At 30.9% G+C, this 22,597-nt stretch overlaps 2 protein-coding genes across 5 annotated transcripts in view; one reads left to right on the plus strand and one right to left on the minus strand.

The window, feature by feature from the left end:
• Nucleotides 1-3,077, plus strand: part of zyd (sodium/potassium/calcium exchanger zydeco) — an 83,523-nt gene extending 80,446 nt beyond the window's left edge. For all 3 annotated transcript variants that reach the window (XM_088234016.1, XM_088234017.1, XM_088234018.1), the window contains one exon: nt 567-3,077. In XM_088234016.1, the coding sequence (XP_088090142.1) occupies nt 567-779 (213 nt within the window). In that variant the 3' untranslated portion in view covers nt 780-3,077. The remainder of the gene's footprint in view (nt 1-566) is intronic.
• LOC148276618 (sodium/potassium/calcium exchanger 4-like) overlaps nt 1,917-22,597 on the minus strand; it is a 53,442-nt gene continuing 32,761 nt past the window's right edge. For both annotated transcript variants that reach the window (XM_088234019.1, XM_088234020.1), the window contains 3 exons: nt 21,011-21,226; nt 13,389-13,490; nt 1,917-4,926 (listed from right to left, as the gene is read on the minus strand). In XM_088234019.1, coding sequence (XP_088090145.1) covers nt 4,598-4,926; nt 13,389-13,490; nt 21,011-21,226 — 647 coding nt within the window. In that variant the 3' untranslated portion in view covers nt 1,917-4,597. The remainder of the gene's footprint in view (nt 4,927-13,388; nt 13,491-21,010; nt 21,227-22,597) is intronic.

Below are 22,597 nucleotides of genomic sequence, written 5' to 3' on the forward strand. Positions count from 1 at the left end.
TGGCCAAAAATATATAAATTTATGACCAAATATCATCTACAATATTTGTATTTCAAAAAAAAAATAGACACCTGGTTTCAATGTTAATTTTATTGTTTTTATGTATTTTTATTGATATTCATGTTAAGATTACATGAATTATTATAAATACGCTTTTTATAATTTATTTTTCGATACCCTTAGCTTGATTTTTACATTGTCTTAAATTTTTTATATAAAAAAACTACAAGTGAAGAGAGTAAGAGTAGGTACCTTTCTGATTATTTTGCTAAAATGGCCACGATTTTCTTAAATATAAAATGAATCAATCACGTTGAATTTAATAGTTAATAAATTTATTTTTTACACTCAACATACCAACAAACAGACCAGTAATAATCTGATAAATTTTGTATTTTTAGTCACGAGCAGTTTAAAAGGCGAATATATTTATAAATATATAATAATATTAAAAAATGTAAGATAGTTAACTAAGAATCCACGAAAGCGATATCGACTTATTCTAACAAAATACATTTGATGGAAGATTTTGATGATTTGGTGCTATGATTCTGTCCTTATTGAAGGTGGCGATTAATTCCTCCGGGCTGGAGTACTCCGCCATCTCGCTGCTGTCCACGCTGTTCATGCTCTACGCCGCCTTCTACTTCAACAAGTTCCGGCTAGACAAGAAGGTGGGCCAGGCCTGCCTGTGTATGTACGTGGTCTTCCTCGTCCTAGCGACCCTGATCGAGCTGAACGTCTTCTTCCGGGTCAACTTGCCAACCTGCGGCCGGTAATTTCGGCTCTGTGACACTGATCCGAACCTTTTTGCCAACCTCCGCGGGCATTCTGGTGCTTTGGCAACCACGGAACTGCCGTTGTTCATCGAGTCTTATTAATTTATTCGCCGTACCCCCGTGCCCCGCTGAGATAGGAAGTCAGACCAGTTAAAACGAGTTCGAAGCCTTTTATAACCTTAAAATAAATTGTATGTTTAAGTCTTAAATTAAATGCTTTTTGATATAAATAATATTGACGATCGAAGATCTGTACATGTTATATTTACTAAAGTATTTTGTCCCTAATTAAATCAGCGGTTTTTTCGTTCATTGTGCATTTCTCGACACAAATATTTATTTTATTTCTCTATGATTACGACTTCCTCGAAAAGTTGATGTTTGTATTTCTAAATAATAGAAGTTATATTTAAATTATTTAAGGGAAAAGTTAAATTTGTTAGGGAAATTTTCTTCTTATGTTATTTATTTAAGTTTTTATATATTCGTGATACTGGTAAAATAATTTTCATGATTTCCTACTAATGTTTTTATGCAGTCGTTTTGGTTTCTTTTACATCTCGTATGTACATTTATAGGAAATACTGTTATATGTAGCAATTATCAAATAGTGCACACTTATGTATAACTTAATAACCGTGTAAATACTTTATTGTAAAAATAATAATTTAATAAAAAATATAATTGAAAAAATACATTATTGAATTACGTAAGAGTCAATTGACACGAATAATGGATTTATCAGTTATGTAAACATTCCTACATATCTGCCCATACTTTTTACAAGTTTAAAATAAAACACCTTACTCTAGACCAATATTTTTTTCCATGCTCTTATTTTAATGTTAAAATGGACATTTTAACCAACCAGTTTTTAGGTAACGACACCCTCCAATCAACCGTGGGAAATAGTAAAATATTATAATTAATTGCCAAGCCATTATCACTTTTAACTGAGTGATTAATATTAAGTAAAATGCATTTTGGTATTTTTTTTACTTTGTATTTGATTTAGTAATGAAAATATCAAAATGAAATTTTCACAATCAAATTATGAAACAGCCAAACGTTTTTTCTTAACTTTTTTTTATATTTTGATACAAAAATACTGTAGGAAATATTATTTAGTTTTTTCATATGTAAAAAAAAGTGAAATCCTAATTAAAAAATATATTTTTTACAGGCCTCATCTTCCTTTATAAAATAAAATAAAAGTCATTGCACTAACTATGGACAATTTTTTACTAAAAATTTGATGGTAATTTTATCATTGAATCTCTCCTCTTTTTCAGGTAAAAATATGTGTAAAGGTGTAATTTAGTATTTAGTATTTTCTATTAATGTGATTTGACAAATCATAATTCATTTTCGATTGGTATTGCATATGTCACGTAGGCTTTATGTTTATTTTTACCATGCCAACTTAATAACAGAAATAAAAACAAGTTTTGAGAAAAGATTCCTGTATTTTGTAATCATAAAATAATAAATTATGAAAAAAACGTGTTTTAAAATGTAGAATAATTTTTAAAAACCAAGTTTTTAACATTATACATGATTTTATTCTACCACTAAAAAGTATTTTTAATAATTTGTCTTAATTTACGTTCAATATAATTATAAAAAATAATACTTCTTGATAGGTACAAAAATCTCTTTACACGACTTGATAAATAACGTTTATAATCATGTAGTGTTCACTTGCCAGGACAGAACTTTTCAAACAATAAAATCGTGCAAACTTTAAAATAATTTACTGTTTTAACTTAACAATTGAAAATATTCTAAAATAACATTAAATCCATTTAAATACCAACTAAAATAACGAATGAGTGTATTTTTGAGATGGAGACATTACTAACAAAACCTTTTTATTGATTTGTTATTTTTTAATACTATTGTTTTGTTTAGTAAAGTAATTATGTCGACTTTCAGTTTATTTCACTGGCAAGTAAAATAATAAAGTCCTAGAAGTCCACCAGACTGTTGATAGACAGTCTTTCAATGGGATTTTAAAAAGTTGAACATTATTTTGTACGAATTTAGATGATGTGATTTTTTGTATTTCATACATTTCAATATGAAATTATTTAATTGTATTTATTCGCTTCCGCATGACAATCACAAAACAGTCGCCAGTTTTGAATATTACTAAATATATAAGCAATAAACGGGGTTAGCTGTTTTATCACTTGGTTGATAATGTATTTTCCGTCCTTACGCACCCACAAATCATATTCAAAACGTAATCATAGCGAACTTTTATGTAAGTTTTAATAAATTGTTGTTTAAAATGCCTACGGTTTTTTTCAATGCTTCTAAATTACACGTCTTGTAAGTGTCTCCTTATATTTTCCTAGTTCAAACCATCTAACGACAGTGTTGAGTTATGTATTATCGCATTACATCGAATACAATAATATAGAAACTTGAAGGATTTAACAAAACTCCATTTACTTACAGTATAATATAATTACATTAAGATAACTCAGTGATATACCTCTATGAAGAGAACTATGGTTTATGTAATGTTTGTATCTATAACTGTACATTCACATTCATTCGTTATTCATACTCTATTTATGTTCAGTTTAAAAACAAACTATTGTTAAAAGTGTATTAACAAAAATATAATCGGTAATGACAAATACCGCTAAACATATAAATGTTACTAAATGTTGTTAAATATTTGTATATAACCACTTATCGACTTTTCTATGTCTACCGGTTTCGAGACGTACCCGTCTTTTCATCAGGGCATCAATTAAACCGACATGCAAACCAACATGCAAAACCCACTATACACCTTCACCATAGTTGTTACACAAAAATATAAAACCAACACGACACGCATTTTAATAAGCACATGCACTGTTTAGGACAAACATGCACGGATTAAATTATTAAAATATTCTCTTGTTTGAGAATTAATGAAAAAAGTAGAGGGGATGGAGGGAGGGGATAAGCTTAATAGGTTTTATAAGGTGACCATTACAGTGGAACATCGTATAAAGGACTGTATTGGAAGTTTGTTTGATTATTGATCAAAGGAACAATATTTTTTGAAGCCTTCCTAATGTGAAATATTTCCATATTATTTACTTTTAACCCTTTATTATTTGTATGCAAGATTTAAACTCCAGTATTTTTATAAAAGTCATGATTTAAATTGATTAGGTGATTTGCGAATTCAGAGAAAGTATTATTGTGAAGACACCTCATATGTTCTTTAACACGAATATCAAAATTTCTTGATGTTCTTCCTACGTAAACTGAAGGACGAGAATTGCGTTTTAATTGGTAAACACCTGAATTATTTAATAAACTATTTTTATATTTATTATTAAGCAATAATTCAATATTGTTATTAGTATAAAAAGCAGGTTTGATATTAACTATGTTGAAGGTGTATAGTGGGTTTTGCATGTTGGTTTAATTGGTGTCCTGACGAAGAGACGGGTACGTCTCGAAACCGTTAGACATAGAAAAGTCGGTAAGTGGTTTTATACAAATATTTAGTAACATTTAGCAAAATGTTAGACCACAAAGTTAATGCTTTAAATATTAATAATATTTAAATGTTCTTTCTACGTCCTTTAGACACAATCAGTTTCAATAGATCATAAAAAAAACTCGTGGGTATTTGTTATTTTGAACACAACTTAAACGTTTCTTAAAAAATGATTTATAAAATAAGATGTTTGATATTTACTTAACAGTAATGAATAAATAAACCTTTTTCCTAAACTCGCGACTAGGTAAGAAAGTGTAACGCGAAGACTAGGAATCTAACATATAAAGTGCTGAACGATACTCTTTCAGCAATCAGTTTTTCCAGTGTCGAAGAACACTCCAGACTCCATGAGAATCGCAAGTATAATAAATATGAAATAAATAACTAAGATGGTGGCTCCAACAGTGCGTTTTAGAAAGAATTTCCCCAAGTATATAACCGTGTAGAGGCAGATGACGGCTCCGATAAGAGAGAGGATGATGTAGTCCATGCCTGATGATGCGATGGATATGAAGCCATCTTCGCCTTGGCTACGTAGTATCATGCTTTTGGCGAACCAGGGTATTCCGAGGGAAAATAGGATCGCGAGAGAATTGGCTCCCAGAGAATTAGATACTCCCATACCGCCTTCACCTGGAAATATAATGTGTTGCAAATTATGTTCATTTTAAGTAAAAATTAACCGTTTAATAGTTTATTATACCAAATAAAATAGCTTGAGTCTTTTACTTTAATATAATGTAGTTATTTTTTAAAATGGTAATATCGTAACGTCCAAATCTCAAAGGAACTAAATCTAAAACATTTAAGTTTGTAAGTGAAAATTCTTGATGGAAGTTCATTGTAATTTATTATATAAATAAAACACGAGTGATACTTTAATCCACAAATTTGGAATATCCAGTGACCGGTTTCATCGCTTTCGCGACATCTTCGAGACTGGTATCTTTACTAAAGAGTTAAATGTATTTATACAGAACAGAGGTAAGGATAGATAATTCAAAGTTATATGTAAGGAAATTCAATAAAGTTATTTTTATCTTAAGGATCGTTATCAACAAATTTTCTTTGGGTTAACTAATAAATTGATATAATGCTATTTTAATGAGTTTAAGTATTTTATTTATATTATACCAAAACAAAAAAAACAAAAAAAAAACAATTTAAATAAAATACTTAAACTCATTAAAATAGCATTATATCAATTCATTAGCGAATATGTGTTTTCATCGAACTTCCAGGGTTGCATTCGACTGAAATGCATGATACGAAAAATTCGGAGAATGTTGTTTTTTGTTTATTCAAAAAAAATGTGTTTTAACGTCAACTATGAATCAAACATCTCAACTACGAAGAAATATTGAATCGATTGATTTCCTTACGATTTCTTAATTTCTGCATATTAACTTATTTTTAATGGATTTTTCGTAATGTTTAAATAATTTCAACTGATATTTGATACATTTTTGAAAAACGGATTTTTACATAAATTGCACCACTGTTGTTCAGTAAAGCAGAGTTTGACATTTGCAAAAAAATCTATATTTGAAAATAAATTATCTTATGTTTTAGAATTCAACCATAAACAAGTACTTAGGTTCCTAGATATCTATGAAAAGTCTGTTTTTCTTTATTCGGACAGTTTTTGCACACTTTTACGATACAGTCATTATTAATTTTTAATTCATTTATCGACGGACTTGAACAGTCTATTCCAAGAATGGTAAACACATTTTCCTATACTAAATGCAGGTGCAAATAAAATAAAATACAACTAAATAAAATTAAAGCTCGGACAAAAAAATAATATAAACTACCTCAAGGCAAAATCTGGTCTATCTTAGTTCTTTTGGTTTTAAATTAAATGTCAAGGTCACGTCAAAAGCCGGCTGGCGGTTAAATAATTACTGATTCGCGTAGGGCATGAGTCGAGTTAGAAGGCTCAGGGTAAAACACGGTCTAAATTTTCTTCATTGACACGTATTTCCGTATTTTCTCCATGGATTATGGCAATAGAGTAGTGATTTTTGAATGATTATGATTTGAGTGTAACGAGGCCTCTAAGCCTATCAAATGAGGAGATAAAAAGAAAAACTAACCCTTATTGAGCATATATAAATAGCTCAAAAAAGCCAAAAATAAATAATGTGTGTTAATATTTACGAAAAAACGTTAACTTGCACCAGCTTATGGCATGCAAGCCAACGTTCGGGAATATAATTTTTTACTAATTTTATTTTAATTATCACTTATCAATGAAAAGCCGTTTTTCTTTTATCCGAACAGTTTTTGTACGCTTTCATGACACAACCAGGCATTTTTCTTTTCTATTTAAATTTATTTCAACAAAGAGGGAAAACATTTTTGAGAAGGGAATATGGAAGTCTAGGCATTTACAGGGCTTATGACCTCTCATTGGCTTGTTTAAGTGGCCACTTTACACACTGTGTAACATTCACTGTTTTGCCCATGTTTGCCAGCCAGTCTGCAAACATTTGGATATACGCAAACATTGTTGTATTTTACTTTTCATTTATTTTGGTGTCGAATTAAATGTCAAGCTCACGTCAAAACACTGCTGGCGATTAAATAATGACTGAATTCGCATTGTGCATGGGTTAATTGTCATAATTTAATAGGCTCAGGGTAAATCACGCACTAATTTTTCTTCATTAACCCGTATTCCCGTATTTTCTCCATGGATTATGGCATGAGTGGGGATTTTTGCACCGTTTTGATTTGAGCACGACGAGGACTCTTAACCAATCACATTAGGATATAAAATAAAGGACCAACCCTTATTATGAATATATCAATAGTTTAAAAAAGGCAAAAAAAAATCACAATCAAGTACCTCGGTACCTACTTATCAATGAAAAGTCTTTTTTTTTATCTGAACAGTTTTGGCACACTTTTACGATACAATCAGACACTTTAATAAATTATAGTTATTTGATTAAAGAATGACTAAATTCGCGTTTGGCATGCGTTGAGGTCATCATTTTAGAGGGCTCAGAGTAAATCGTGCTGTGACTTTTCTTCATTAACACGTTTTCCCGTATTTTCTTTTTGGAATATGGCACTAGAGCAGTGATTTTTGCACAATTTTGATTTAAAGACGACAAGGACTCTTAGTCAATTACATGAGGAGATAAAGCAAAAAATTAACCCATATTACAAATGTATAAATAGTTTGAAAAAAACCGAAAAAAAATAATGTTCAATCAGCTAATAGTAGACAAGCCAACGTTCTGGCAGGACATTGTCTGTCGGGTCCGCCAGTGTGTTATAAAAATTGAGGTTCTGTATGTTTGAGGCCGCAAATTTCGGAAAGTAATCAAAATACAGAACATTACATTTTAGCAGGAAGGCAGTTCTGTATACTTCTTATTCGGAAATTTCAAAAGAAACGGAAAATTCTATGCGTAATTAAATTAACTCATAATTTGTCGTAGTAAATAAGTACTGAAATGCTTCCATTTTATCAATTTTAGTCAAAGTTTTTTTTCATCATTCTACAGCATAGGCACATCAACACAAATAAAGATATTCCATTGAGCAATGTGTTTCTCGGTAAATGCATAGTTGCTAGACTGTTTTTACTAACTCTCCTAATAATAAATATCAGACAAAGCCTCAGCGAAGCGTGGTCGGGTTCAGCTAGTAATAAATAAAAACTGAAAAAAGTTTTATGCAAATAACATTATTACCGTATTAAAATAAAAATACTTTTATTATATACTTTTAGGTAGTTTTTTCAGTTTGTAGTATAATTTCATCAATTTAAAATGGAAAATAGATGGCTTTACATATTCATAGTTTTCGTAAAAAATATCGCTTTACTTAATCGCTATTTATCATGCAAGTTCATTTTTAATTTTTATAATATAAACCTAAATGTATGTTATAACAATAATAATCATTTGGCAATGAATTTTCCATTTAAAAGTTATGACGAGATACAAAATTAAATAAAAATAAAAACATTTGCATTCTTATAATTGACTAAAATATTTTAATTTTGGCGGCCATTTTCAACGAGTTGTTAATTCGCTAACTCACTATTAGAATATAGAAATAAAGTTGGGGTGGAGTGGGGTTTGAACGTAATAACGTAATCTAGTAATCGAATACTTAGTAAATGAATTAATTAAATAGTTTGAAGAAATATTCATTTAAGGTATTCCATTGGTAATAGAGACACGTTTGCATCATTTATAGATTCACCAAACAGACATTTCAATTAATTTATTCATTCATTTACTAATTCATTCGAATGAATTTAGTAATCGAATGCAATCGATTATTCGAATTTGAATGAATCATCTAGTCACTATAGTCATACCCACTATGCTGTCTGCCAATCGGTGAAAGAAGAGAGGATTACAGTAGGGCCAATTTAGTAGGTCCCATTTGACACTTTTCACAAAATTCAACAACATAACCTTGTAAGGACGGTATTTTTTTTTTCTTAATTTAGAACTGCACAATTGCTTAACTTTTTTCAATTACGATTAGATATTTATTGTAATAATGACAAACGAAGGTAATTTTACGATTTAATTTCACTAATAAACAATTCTAAACATATTAAAGTTTTTCTGTTCTAAACGTCGTTACAGTGTTGCATAAGATAACCGTTTTTCCTTTTAAACACTAGGGATGTTACACAGAAAAATTGAAAGTTGACAATTTTGTTAAATTATGTACTGATCTTATTTTGTTGATTAAATTTACGATAGAAAATAATTATGGGACAGGGATTCGACTTATGATTTTTAAAATATAATTACAGTACCTATAAGTACTTTTTCATAGTAACTGAATTCAATTCACATATATTATGTTCGACGTCCGAATCGATTCATTTACTTTAATCGATGTTTTTAAGCAGGTCACCTCACTATGAAGCTAAAACCGACAAATGTCTAATGTGACCTATTAAATTGGCCCTACTATAGATACCGCACCACCTAATATTCGCTTCCTCCACGTCAATGAACGCACATGCCGTGCATGCACTTGTCATGCCATGCGTGGAAAATAATTAATCAACCTCTACTTGACTTAAATTTGTATTTGTAATTTTTAATTATGTCGGTTGTAGGTCCATAGTCATGATATGATTTTTACGAAGATTAGATTTAAATAAATAAATTACAAAATATCTGAGATTGTTGTATATTGAGGTCAACATTGTTTGTTATTTTTATATGAAAATAGGTATTATGTTGCGTTGTGAGGATGATAATTCAAATGTATGTGACTGTAATAAATATATTTTTATAGATTAGGTTTGAAAGATGTGATTGATGTATTGATTTTTAATCATTTTTATTGTGAAAAATCAGAGATTTGTATAAGTATGTTATTTTTGTGTTTTTAATGAAACCTTTATTTAACTTTATATAATACCCAAAGGAAAAATAAAAGCATTTCAGGTTAAACTCGCAAAAAAAGAGTCAGTCTCTAATGGTTGGCAAGTGTACAAAATTGTATAAAATAGAATAAAATAATTTTATGTTTTTTTTCTTTTTGCTTCTATTTAGAAACACTATATTTTATATTATATTAAACACTTTATTTTATATTATATTATATTATGTACTGATACAAACATCAAATTTTAAGGATCTGGGCGTTAGATTTGTGAGTACCCTGACATTTCGTAAACACATAGAGACAATCAATGGTAATGCATTGAAGATGTTGGGATTCGTTCTGCGTACTGCCAGGGTTTTTGAAAATACCCGCGTACTGAGAACTCTTTACAACTCCTTGGTGCGAAGTAGACTCGAGAGTGGCTCGATGATTTGGGGGCCACATGAACTGAAGTACTCTCTTATGATAGAGAAAATCCAAAAGAAGTTTCTGAGATATCTCTACATGAGAGAGTGCGGGTATTATCCTTGGCTCTATCCGACCGAGTTTCTCCAGGGTATGCTTGGCTACAACAGTTTAGAGACTAGAAGGAATGCGTATTTGACCACACATTTTTATCGATTGTTGCGCGGTATTGTCAATAATCCTGATATTATGATGAGCATTGGTTAGTATGTTCCTGATAATTACCTAAGACAGCGTCAGCATAGATTATTTCATATTCCGATATACAGGAACAACCTGCCGATGGTTATTCCTGTTGGAAGAGCTACCGCTATGCTGAACAACATCGCTGTGGATATTGATCTGTTCCACGTATCCGAAGGGGTTTTCCGAAGCAGGATTCTCCTACTACTTTGACATCTAATTCTTGTCACAAGTTTTATTGCACTTTCCATATAAAGTATACACTGGTAAAACATGCAAGATTATTGATATTTTTAGAAAAAAAGGATCTTAAGCATGGCATTTAATTTGTCATTACATAAATTTGTAACCAGAAAGCATATTGACTGCCAATTTTTTACCTCAATGTAAATTATATTTTACTATGTGTCAGGGGCGAATCGTCGAAATAAGCGATTATGCACAGCTTTCCATTATATTTGACGTTCGGTAATAAGATTTAATAGTCAATATGTTCATGGGAAAATAAATAAAATAATTGTTATTTATTAAAAATCACCTCGTTTATATCGTCCTACAAAAAAAAATTCTACAAAGTGCGTCCAGCGCCCAGCCCGTTCTCAGTGAACGATGCATACAAAAAAGTTCACTATATTTTACATCTTTAACATAGTCAGGTTTATTAGTACTAAAACAATCTTGCAGGTTACAAATATTATTTGAAGATTCTCTATTTGGAAACTAGTATTTCGAACATTCATTTCGAAGCACTATTTTTCATTGATGGGAAACCGTTGGCATATTATTATGTATCACATTCACATATTATTATTATTATTATGGATAACTTATATAGCGCCATTTTCGTAATATAATACCTCAAGGGCACTTTACATAGTGATTATATTGTTAAATAAATTTAATTGAAGCTTTTAAATTTGTAATTTAATTAAAACAATTTATTTTTTTGTCACATGCTACGGATTTATTCAAATGATTTAGAGAACAAGTGGGTTTTAAGTTTTTTCCGAAACATCACTTCACTTTCACAGCCTCGCACCTCTGTTGGGAGAGCATTCCATGCCATAGGGCCTGCGACCGCAAATGCGCGTTCACTAAATTAATTGATTTATTTTGACACTTTATATACATATTCAATAAATATACATATAAGGGCGGGCATATTGCCTTAAGGCAATTTCTTCCTACCTATCCAAACCGTTTAGTTTGAGAAAATTATAAATACATGGACGTATTGAATCTTACAATTGTATGCAAAAATTAAAAGCAAAGATTAACTAAAATAAATATATATGAAAAAATATTAACACTATACTATGAAGAGAGGAGAGGGGATGGGAAGGAAAGAAGAACAATTAAAGAACAATTTAAATATTTAGATAATGACATTTCAATCTTGACTTAAATGTAAATAAAGAAGGGGCGTCTCTAACATTAGTGGGTTGATTATTCCACAATCGAGCGGCTACTACTGTTTAGTGAGCTGTTTGCGTCGAGGTATAATAACTATTCATCTCGCCGTAGACGTAGCTGATCTAAGCGTGAGACGCCTGTCAGCTAGTTCATGTGGAATGCATAGTTCCCTTAGATATTCCGGAGCAGAGTTGGGCAGTGACTTATACATAAGCCAACAGAGTTTGTATTCGACCCTTTGTGGAAAACGTAGCCAGTGTAGTTCCCGAAGTAGTGGAGTGATATGACTGAACTTAGAGATTCCAAAAATAAGTCTCGCTGCGGCATTCAATACAGATTGTAGGCGAGTCATTTTGTTCATTGGTAGACCTGCATAGATACCATTACAATAATCGACTGTAGACTTTACAAACGCATTTATTAATTGACGGGCGGCATCAACCGGCATTTTTTTGCGTATGTATTTAATTTGTCTCAGCTGGTAGAAGCATGAACTTATTGTTCTACTAATTTGTGCGCCAAGAAAAAGGTCAGAATTGAACAAAACTCCCAGTAGTTTAATGGTGGGTAAAACGGTACTCCCTACATTGGGTAGGGCACATAAGACATATGGAGTTCGATGTGGCCTTTTTTGGCATTATTCATTTTAAAAGAAATTGGCCTGTGCTTAGTGCTGACATTTTAATCATAATGTAAATATCTCCCGAATGTCATTGTGGTATACGCTTTTGTACAAGTATTTATTTGATTTGATTTATTCAATCAATTTTACATTCGTTTACATATTCAGGCTTTTTAGGCTGTGCCCGTGTTAAGCCATAATAATTAACAATAAAAAATACAATACAATTGTATATGTATTAAAATAGTGTAGAATAATGCTACGTTTATCGCGTAGTTAATAATAATAATTGTTGTTTGAGTTGATTTTCACAGAACCACAGAAAAAACAGCCATTTATAATTATAAAACTTATATACATGTATTATGTACTTTTACGTATGTAGTACGTTTGTACGTTTTATGTTTGTAGGTACAAATTGACGGAGAACATTTTTTGTAGAATACCTATAAAATAAATCACTGCTTGCCACTGCTATGTATAGGTACGTTAAAAAATGATCTATTTTTGTTTTATGTCTTCTTTTTTGCTCTCCAGAATGTTTATTTAACTAAAATTCATATTTGAACGACTAACTTTGTAGTTTTATGAAAGAACAGTCATGCTTTGAAACCGGTCGGCCAATAAAATGTACTTAGTGATTGTAAACAAAGTTATATTTATTTCACTGTCAATGAGCATTTTAAAGCCGTTTATTCTTTATAGATTTCCTTCGTAAATTGAGAGTTATTTTAGCACATTCAACAGATCATCACAATACTGTATGGCAGTTTTTTTTTTCAGAAATCTCAAAATAAAAAAATCATTTTATTAAATGTTTACAGGTAACATGATTAGTAGTTGTATAGTTAATAAACGAGTATTATTGAATCTACCGAATAAATTTAAAGTTTTTTATAATTTATTTGATGATTTAAAGCTTATTCCAGATAATTTTACCGTACCCACTCAAAACAATACAGGAAAATGTATCCAGTATCTGTTTGAATGGTAGTCTTTTTATTTATGTTTAAATACAAATATACTGTACCTCTTCTAGACATTATAAATATTGAGCAGGCTTCAGGTAAGCATCCTCCAAAAGCCAGGAAAGTCATCCCCATAATGGTGTCTGGTATTTCAAATGTCCTCCCTAAAAAGGTAAAAAGTCTTATAAATGAAGGTTATTTATTAGATACGAACAGTTAATATGTCATTATGCTAGCAATTAGACAGGACTTTGAATACAATGAATTACTATTAACAAATTACAACAGGGATGGAGAACACTTTAGAGAAGGGAATATGGAAGTCTAGGCATTTACAGGGCTTATGACTGTTATGGGCTGGTTTAAGTGGCTACTTTACATACTGTGTAACATTCACTATTTTTTGCCTGTTTGAACATCCATATTTCTTTAATTCTTCCACCTGTTGATTTTACAGAAGTTTATTTTATTTTATTTTATTTGGGAAATCAACAGTTCTACATACATATTTTTAGTAAACAAACAGATATAGTGTATAAACTCAGAACTAATAACAGATTTCCACATAGTTTACAAAGTTAGTAAAGAAAATATATATTACATATCAAATAAATACATACAATTTATACATATAAAATGTTATTTACATGTACTCAATAATCAAAGATTTTTTAAATATTAATTTTAAGAACATTAAGTTACTGTAAATTGGGCGGGATAAGGACAAAAATGCTTGAAGAGAGGATAAGGAGGGGGGGGAGATGTACATATTTATTATTTTAATGTCTACTAAGTTACATAATACATTTTTAGTGTAAATTTTAAATCTGACAGTGATGTTTGTATAATCTATATTTTTAAATTTTGTATTGTACATTGAAAAAGTCCTACGAAAAAAAGCATTTTTAACATACGATGTTTTACTTATTGGTACATGAAACAGGTGGTACCGTCTACAAATCCTGGCTGGCACATGTATTGTTATTAAACCAAGCAGCTCTGTACAGTCAACCATTCCTGTCACAACTAAGAGCTGAAAACTTTATATTGTGAAGAGATTCACCTGATTGGATAATTTCACGTGCTAGGCAACGTCTGAAAACAATTTTCCAATTTTTAAACTTCTTCTTAGACCAGATGGTTTTATCACAATATTTTGAGTTTGTCCGAATGTTTGTAGACAAAAGACTAGAATTGTTATACTTAATGACTTCCTAGGGGGTGAAATCCAGTTTTTTGTCTACAAACATTTGGACAAACTCCAAATATTATTACAATTAATAACATTTAAGTATTTTTTTTAATAATAAACAATGGTACTTGTGGTTGAATCTAAAAAAGTATTTATTTGTTCCACATTGAAGTTCTATATAGATGGTTGTATAGACGGGAGAATTATTTATTTACATTTTGCATTTTGGATAGATTATTTGATTTGTTGTTCCTCTTCCGCACCTAATAGTGCATAGGGCACTGCTTTGCGTATCTTGATCATTTTTGTAACATGCCAGTAAGATGATCATTCTTACGCTTCAAGTGCCGGTCCAGAGTCTATGAAACATTCTGGTGTTAAAACACCTTTATAATTAAACATTTCATCTCGACCCTGTCGAGAATCGAACCCCAGACTTCTTGTATAGTAGGCAAACGCGCTGATTATAACGACACGAACCGGTCAGTTTTTTACAGTACGAGTGATAATCTTAAATGATATATGTATACTTTGTCAGTTCTTTGTATTGTCGCGCAATGTTTTTTTATTGTCTAGTATCCATAATAATTCGTTTATCCCGGGAATGTAATATGCAAAAGTACATATATCTATTTGTATATTAGATTTATTAATAAATAAATAAAAAAAACATCACACTAGTAGGCAAAAAGGTAAGAATTCCATATCACTCTGTATTTGCAAACGTATCTCGTTTCCTCTCTCTACATTCTACATCTTCTTTCTCGGTCTTCCTCGTTTTTTACATCAATTTATTTATTCAAATACTTTATATACATAGGTTTTTAGTTGGTTGGAAGATATTGCTTTTAACAATAAGTCCGCCAAAGTATTCATTCCTTGTGCATGAAGATTTAATAAAATGATATAAATATATACATTTTACGTATAAACGAGTATGCATATAGGCGGGCCTATTGGTTTAAGGCAATTTTTCACGACTTATATAAACCGTTCAATTTGAGAAAATCAGTTGTAAAGGGTTTTTCGATAAGGGCGGGTAGATGTTGAACTGAAATAAAACAAGTTGTGTGTGAGGTATTAACAAAATTATTTATTTATTTGAAAGGTCCATATGTGCTATTAAGTGTAAAATATGACATTGTTTAAATGCCCGTCTTGGCTTTTTATGGTGACACGGATCCGAGTGGTCCAATTTTCAATGACTCTGCCAAGTTGAAGTCTGCAAAAGGCCGAGTTCTTGTGCACAGCGAAGAATCGACTGCCTCGGGTTCTGCTGTACTTTTTTACGGACAGCAGCGATGTTCTCGGCCAATCTTGCGTCCTTTGAACGTACAGGTATTAGCTGATTGATTACCGAACCGGTTGTCTTGATTTTGGCCACCAAACGTTGAAGAGTTGACTATGAAGGGCCACCACGTCTACCGTAAAATGGGCGCAATGCGCGCAACATTTGCACTAATGAACACTCATTTTGATAATAAACTTTTATCATTTGAACGTGCTGTACAATTGTGTAACTTGCCGTGGTGATTTGGCATAAGTAACTGAATAATAATAAAAAAATGACAGATGTCATCAAAACAAAATGGCCGCCACAGGTCGTCAAAATCTACCCGCGCCAATTGAAAAACCCTTTAGTTGATCAGTAGGAACATGTACAACCATTATTGATCTACCAAAAAACGACGTATTATAATATTTTAAAAGTAATAAATGATATCGCTAATTTAATAATATTAAGTTATCACAGTTCCGTTTGTTGTCTCTGTGTTTTTCAGGAATTTTTGACGCATGTAAATGATTGATCCATGTATGATTTAGGGCTATCTTTTCAGATAATCGCATCTGACGTGCATACTGAAATAGAAATCTCTCTATTCTTTGATGAAATTAATAAACACTTATTTATTTAACTTGTAAATCCAATCAATCATTTATAGTATCTTAGATTACAATCCGTTGAAAGCATAGGTTTTGTTCAACGATTTTATGGAAATATTCTTTAATGCGCGTCGAAATATAGGTAATATCGCAAAAAAGGCAAGTTAGTTTATTTGTGCTCATTATTTATGAATTCGATAATCTTTTGTTATGTTTATTCATTTGATTACGATTGCAATTTATTGTTTTTTTTATAATCTTTTGTGTTAGAATGGGACTTCGCGTATCTATTATTGCCAAACCAAAAATTTACGTAAGACTCGAAGAATTGATTGGCAAGGCCTTCAAATGAAATACGTATCTATGAAAAACAAATTGTATTATTATTTGTAAAAAAAACGTATTTTTATTACAATTATCATAACCGTTATATTTACTGCATCGAGAACATAAATTATATATCTTTGTCAAAATAAACTAAATTAAACGGAACCTGTAAAATGTGAATGAAATATAAGGTGTTAATATAAGTTGTGTCCGTTTTTTTTTCAAATTTGTCAAGCAGACAAAAGTGGGCATTTTCGACACCTTTCTGTTCACGTTCAATTGAGGAAATGAAGCAGCAAAGGAACTCGCGATATTTGTGCAGTGTGCGGTGACGATGCTATAAATTATTTACAAATTTGTTCATAAATGTTGAAGGAGAATACATTATTGACTAACGTGTATTTTTTGTGTTCTTTTATTCTCCTCATTTTGAAAAGAAAACGGACAGAAAAATTAAGAGAACAAGAAGACACAAGAAAAAAAATAATTTAGTTAATAATCTATTATATTTATTCTCTTTATTTGTTTTCCCCTTTCTTCCCTCGATTGAACGCAAACAGGAGGAGGTGTCGAAAATTCTCACTTTCATCTTCTTGATATCCCATTTTGAAGGGTTATAATCAAATGAAATTAAATATGTAACGTAAAATACAATATCTTGAAGAGCAGAAAATTTTATTTCAAATGATTTTTACCCTTTTCTTATATTTTTGGTGCTCCTTTTCAAATTTTGAAAAAATAAACAAAATTTACGATAAAAACCAATATGTTAAAAAGTGTAAAATGTCTAAATATGAATTCAATGAGCTACACAGCGAATTAGCAATATTTATTTGACAATGGGAGACTACAATAGAGTCTATCCATTTTATTTTATTATTTTTATTTTTAAATTAGCAAAAAATTACAATCACAGCGGTGTTAATATTTTTTTCGTGTGACGTCAGATAAATTTTCCAGAAAGGTTTAAATAATATATGCATATTTTGAATTACTCGAAAACGAGACGTTTCGCGCCCTGTAGGCCAAACTGCATGTATGACGTTTTGGCGCCAAACTTGTACGCAATGTTTATTAGAAGCGCAGTCGGCAATCATAACGCGTGACGTCAAAATGACGTGATGCCAGCTGGGGCCCGCTTTGTATATGCTCATTTTTAAAGCCGAAAATTATAACTGAAAACTTGTATTGAATGCATTGATAGTTATATCATTAGAATCGTAAAAATCCGCCTTAAATAAATATAATATTTTTAACGTTTTTCCAGACTTGTACAAATTCCTTATACTCATAATAGAAGCATACTCTGATGAATATCATGTTTTATGACATACACCGCAGAGGTCTATGCGCTGTGTTAACATGCATTAATAAGATGACCGGTTTGATGCCCGACTGGGTTCTGATGGATTCCCGAAGTCCAGAAGAGGTAAAGAAAACTCGTTTAACTAAGGAAAAACTCTTAAAAAATAGGGTAACACTGCAAGCGCGAGCAGTAGTCTCTCGAGGTCACAAATATAAAGCGAGACTAGCGAGTCACTAAGTCTTTACTCCAGTCGTCTCCGCCCAACCCTGTTCTGCGCCAACTCCCTTGCTACGTCGCAGGACGGTCCAGCTTCCGAAGTTCCGCCGATTAGAACCGATAGACAGTCGTTAAAGAGCGAATTAGGCAAAAAGCATCAGGTGACATTCGCAGCATGTGACTCAGCCATTTCCAGCGTCGTATTAACTACGCTTATCAAAGGTTGCTGCATTTTCTTTTGAATTTATTTTTTGACAGTCAAACCACCCAATACCAAATATTCACCACAAACATATATTGTAAGGCTTTTTCATTATTATTTTGATGAGATGCCACAACTCACATCTATAAACCAACACTAAGAAGTTCCTTCCGCAGCTGATTATCCCACCAGATCCTCACACTATTCATAGAAGGAACATGCCTTTTGCAGTCTACAGGGTTGGCCATAGAAGTATCATATGAAAGTAAAATGATCGTAGTTATGTAGAAAGCAGCCAGCCATTGAAAAGTGAAACTGAGATAATAGCACTTTTTTGAAAACAGCGAATAATCAAATCTATACAACAGTTGGAATGTTTTTGACTTTGACAGATGATAAACAATTAAAACATTGTTTTTTTATATTTCAAACAAGTATCTTATTACGTATTTGCCCAGTTTTAGTAGTAGTTTTAAAGTACCGTAAGATTTTTCTAGAGCTGTAGGTGTTTTCGCAAATAAAAATGCCCTTTTTAAATTCAACACCATTTTTAGAAGATAATTATTCCAGTTTTTCGGTTGAAAGCGGCCTGGCTGTTTTCAGAAAAACATAGAATTAACCTTACTGCACCCGATAACACCAAAATCTTTTTTTTTTTTAATTGTGGACTAGCTGCTTTCTGCATAACTACGTTCAAATGTAGGTGCCTCATATTGAGGGGTATCCGAATCGCCCCTATGTTTTTCCGCTATTTTGCGTAGTTTTCGAGTTATGATTTTTATAAAGGATTTTTGAAAATTTTCGAATGGATAAGTTTAAAAAAAACAATTGGTTGAAGGTTTTTTCAGGATTTTTTTTGTAACTACTTTTTTATAAATTGTACTTTTACGTATAAAGTAATCGGTTGAGTCACATTAATGGAAGTTACAAAAGTTTAGACTTAAGATGCAGAATTTAAGTTCAAGCGGGTCAGACTTGAACTTCCAACTTAAAATTAAAAATCTGAACAGGAAATTACTTTCTGAGTAACTTAAAAACTGCGCTATGCTCTTAGCTTTTGTAATAATTCAAAAAAATCTTTCATTTTAGGTCAAAACTTTTGTAGTTTTCATTAACATTACAAAGTTGATTACTTTATGCGTGAAATTTAAATTAAAATAAAATGAGTTGCAAAAAAAATCCGAAAAAAAAAATCTTCCACAAATTTGAAAAAAATTATGCAAACGGATCCGATCGAAAATTTTCAAAAACCCATTAAAAAAATCACAACTCAAAAACCACGCAAAATCGCGGAACATAAATGATGGTGATTCGGATACCCCTCAATATGAGGCACCTACATTTTACTTTTGAACGTCACTTCTCCGGTAAGGCAAAAGAAAGCAATTTCTGTTAGTAAAAATATTTTAAAATTCCATTGAGCAACCTGTTGGGTTATAAAGGCGATACCTGGATTTTGTCGAGTAAAGTGGCGAGTTCCAAATAAGGACAATTTTATAAAATGCGAAATACGGATCGTGATAAATGCTTAAGTCAACTCTTTACTGGTAAATAAATTCAATTACTCTTTCATTTATATATATTCAGATTGTGTATAGTATTTAGTTTGCATGTATTGTGTATAGTATCTTTTGGTGTATTATATTATATGCGTAAAAAAGCCTTTCGGGTGTAAATAAGTAAATAAATACGCATCATCATACAATTGGATCGGGTGATAATATTTATAGTGTAATAATTGACACCGATAAAATGTCAACCTTTTTCACCTTTTGTGGTTCAACGAAAGAAATAGAAAAATAAAGTCTTAAACAGCTTCAATAGTATTTTGAAAATCGTGTCAATAAATCTAACCCGGGACCTTTTGGTGGACAAACAAGTTTAGCTCTACTAGGTACAGCATAAAAAATATCACATACGAGTACTAATTTAATGAATTATTTATGCATATTTATTGTTGTACACATAGTGCTTTGCAATGTTAGTCTAATACAATGATATTTATTTTTAAAAAACATTGACTTAACTCAGCACCAATTACGTCACAACACAACATAATATATGTATGATACAATTTCTGAACAGGACTACAAAATGTGACGAGAATATGTATAACACGTGACTCTATTTGTGTTGGTACCTCCATTGTTGTTAATATGGAGTGTGGCTTATGGAGTGATGTGTGTAAAATGTGTTTGTTTTATATGTATAGTAGATGTATTTTTTGTCTTAGTTTTTTATATTCATTTTTAAGAGGCTAATATTATTATTGTTAATGAGACTCAGCTTCCGATAGCGGAGAACTGAGTCGTTAAATAAGTCAAGTTCTTCTCAAATTTTGAAAAAAAAAATGCTTTTACTAATACAGTATTCCGAGAACTAATAAGAAATGTTACGATTTTTATTCTAAATCCCTCAAGCACAAGTATGTAAACGGTATAAAAAATATTTTAACAATATCAAAATTAATCATCTTAATTCTCGCTATTAGTGTTCATTTTATTTAAAAAAACATATTTCGTCTTCCACATAATAGTTTTTAACTTTTTGTTTTTACCTATTGTGGTGATCATCCAAGAAACGAAGTAAGAGTTTCCTCCGATGCAAATGATACACATAATGAACGTGACAGGGTAGAGTTTTCTCCAGGTTTTTGGCGATGGAATTAGACACGTAAGGAGAAGTTTCAATGGCCAGGTGTATATAAACCAAGCTATCTTCGATTTAGATTTCTCCATGGGAATCCTCCATAGACTCTTGCGAATTTTAATATCTACAAAAAGTAATTTACATAGCGTTAAAAATATAAAAAAAACATTAATATGCAATTACACAAAGATAGTGCGATATTATCGTACTTTTAGTGAAAGGAAAATCTCTTTTGACACAGGACAGTTCTGGCGAAGATCTTAAAATTGAATAATCAAAAATCATTCGTAAGCATGATCATACATTTTTTTAAATACATAAAAAATAAATATCATTTTATGTTAACGATTCAAATATTAATAGTAAAAAAAAGTAGAGAATGTTCACAAAACGAAATATTTTTTGTGCCGGTAATCCTCTGACGTATCGCTAGAAAAACTGCCTTGAATTAGGGGTTTTCTAATTTTTATAAACAATAGCGAATACCTTATTCCACAAACACCTTTAATTATTACAAAATTATTGTGTTCTTTATTTCATAGCATAAATATGTCTTCATTTGAGTCTTTTACCGAAACAAAAGATCTGTAGTATTTATAGGTATGAAAAAAAAGGATTTGCAGAAAAACATAATCCGGTCATATTTATTTGATTACTTTGGCGTTTAAGCAATCATTCGTCTGTCATGCAGTCTGGATTATTAATGACACTTTTAAGGTTTTGTTCTTAGTGGCTTATCTCATAAAATAATCAAACAGTGCTTATCCTACGGATTAAGTTGGCAAACAAATTATTGTAAAACTGAGACTACAAACATTGAAATACAAATCCAGTTAAACTCATGTGCCATCACACCGCATCAATTATTATTTTAGTCAGGGAAAGCATTTATTTATTTTCTTTTAATGGAAACTTAAACTTTGACGAGACTCGAATGACAAAATTATTTACAAAATAAATAATTATCGTGCTAAGAACATTTATGTTATTGTTTATTTAAAACTTCAAGCACAAAGAATAAGTGCTTTGCCGGACTTATTGCTAATAGCAATAACCTTTAGCCACCAAAAAAACAGACTGGTCAAACATTTGTACTAAATAACGAAAATGTATCCATAAAAAAAACTTAATCAATTAAAAATAACAGCTATTTTTTAATTGGAAGATAAGTCTTGCACATATCAAATTTTAAAAGGGTACATTATGTTAAATATATTAAAGGATGAGGAATGTGAAATCAAATAATGAGTATATAAAGAGCGAGAAAGAGGAACCGAGGAATAAAAAAGGGATAAAAAATATATAACAATGTTTTATTATGTCCAAAGGCTTGCAGACTGGCTGGATTTCCTCCCTAGGGAGTTGTTCATATTTAAATTTATTTTAACACAGAGGGAAAACATTTTTGAGAAGGAAATATGGAAGTCTAGGCATTTACAGGGCTTATGACCTGTCATAACTGTGTAACATTCACGCCTGAAAACAATTTTTCAAT

This window comes from Micrasema longulum, unplaced genomic scaffold, assembly GCF_059751315.1.
Source record: "Micrasema longulum isolate JH-2025_06_02 unplaced genomic scaffold, ASM5975131v1 h1tg001178l, whole genome shotgun sequence".
NCBI classification, from domain to species: domain Eukaryota; kingdom Metazoa; phylum Arthropoda; class Insecta; order Trichoptera; family Brachycentridae; genus Micrasema; species Micrasema longulum.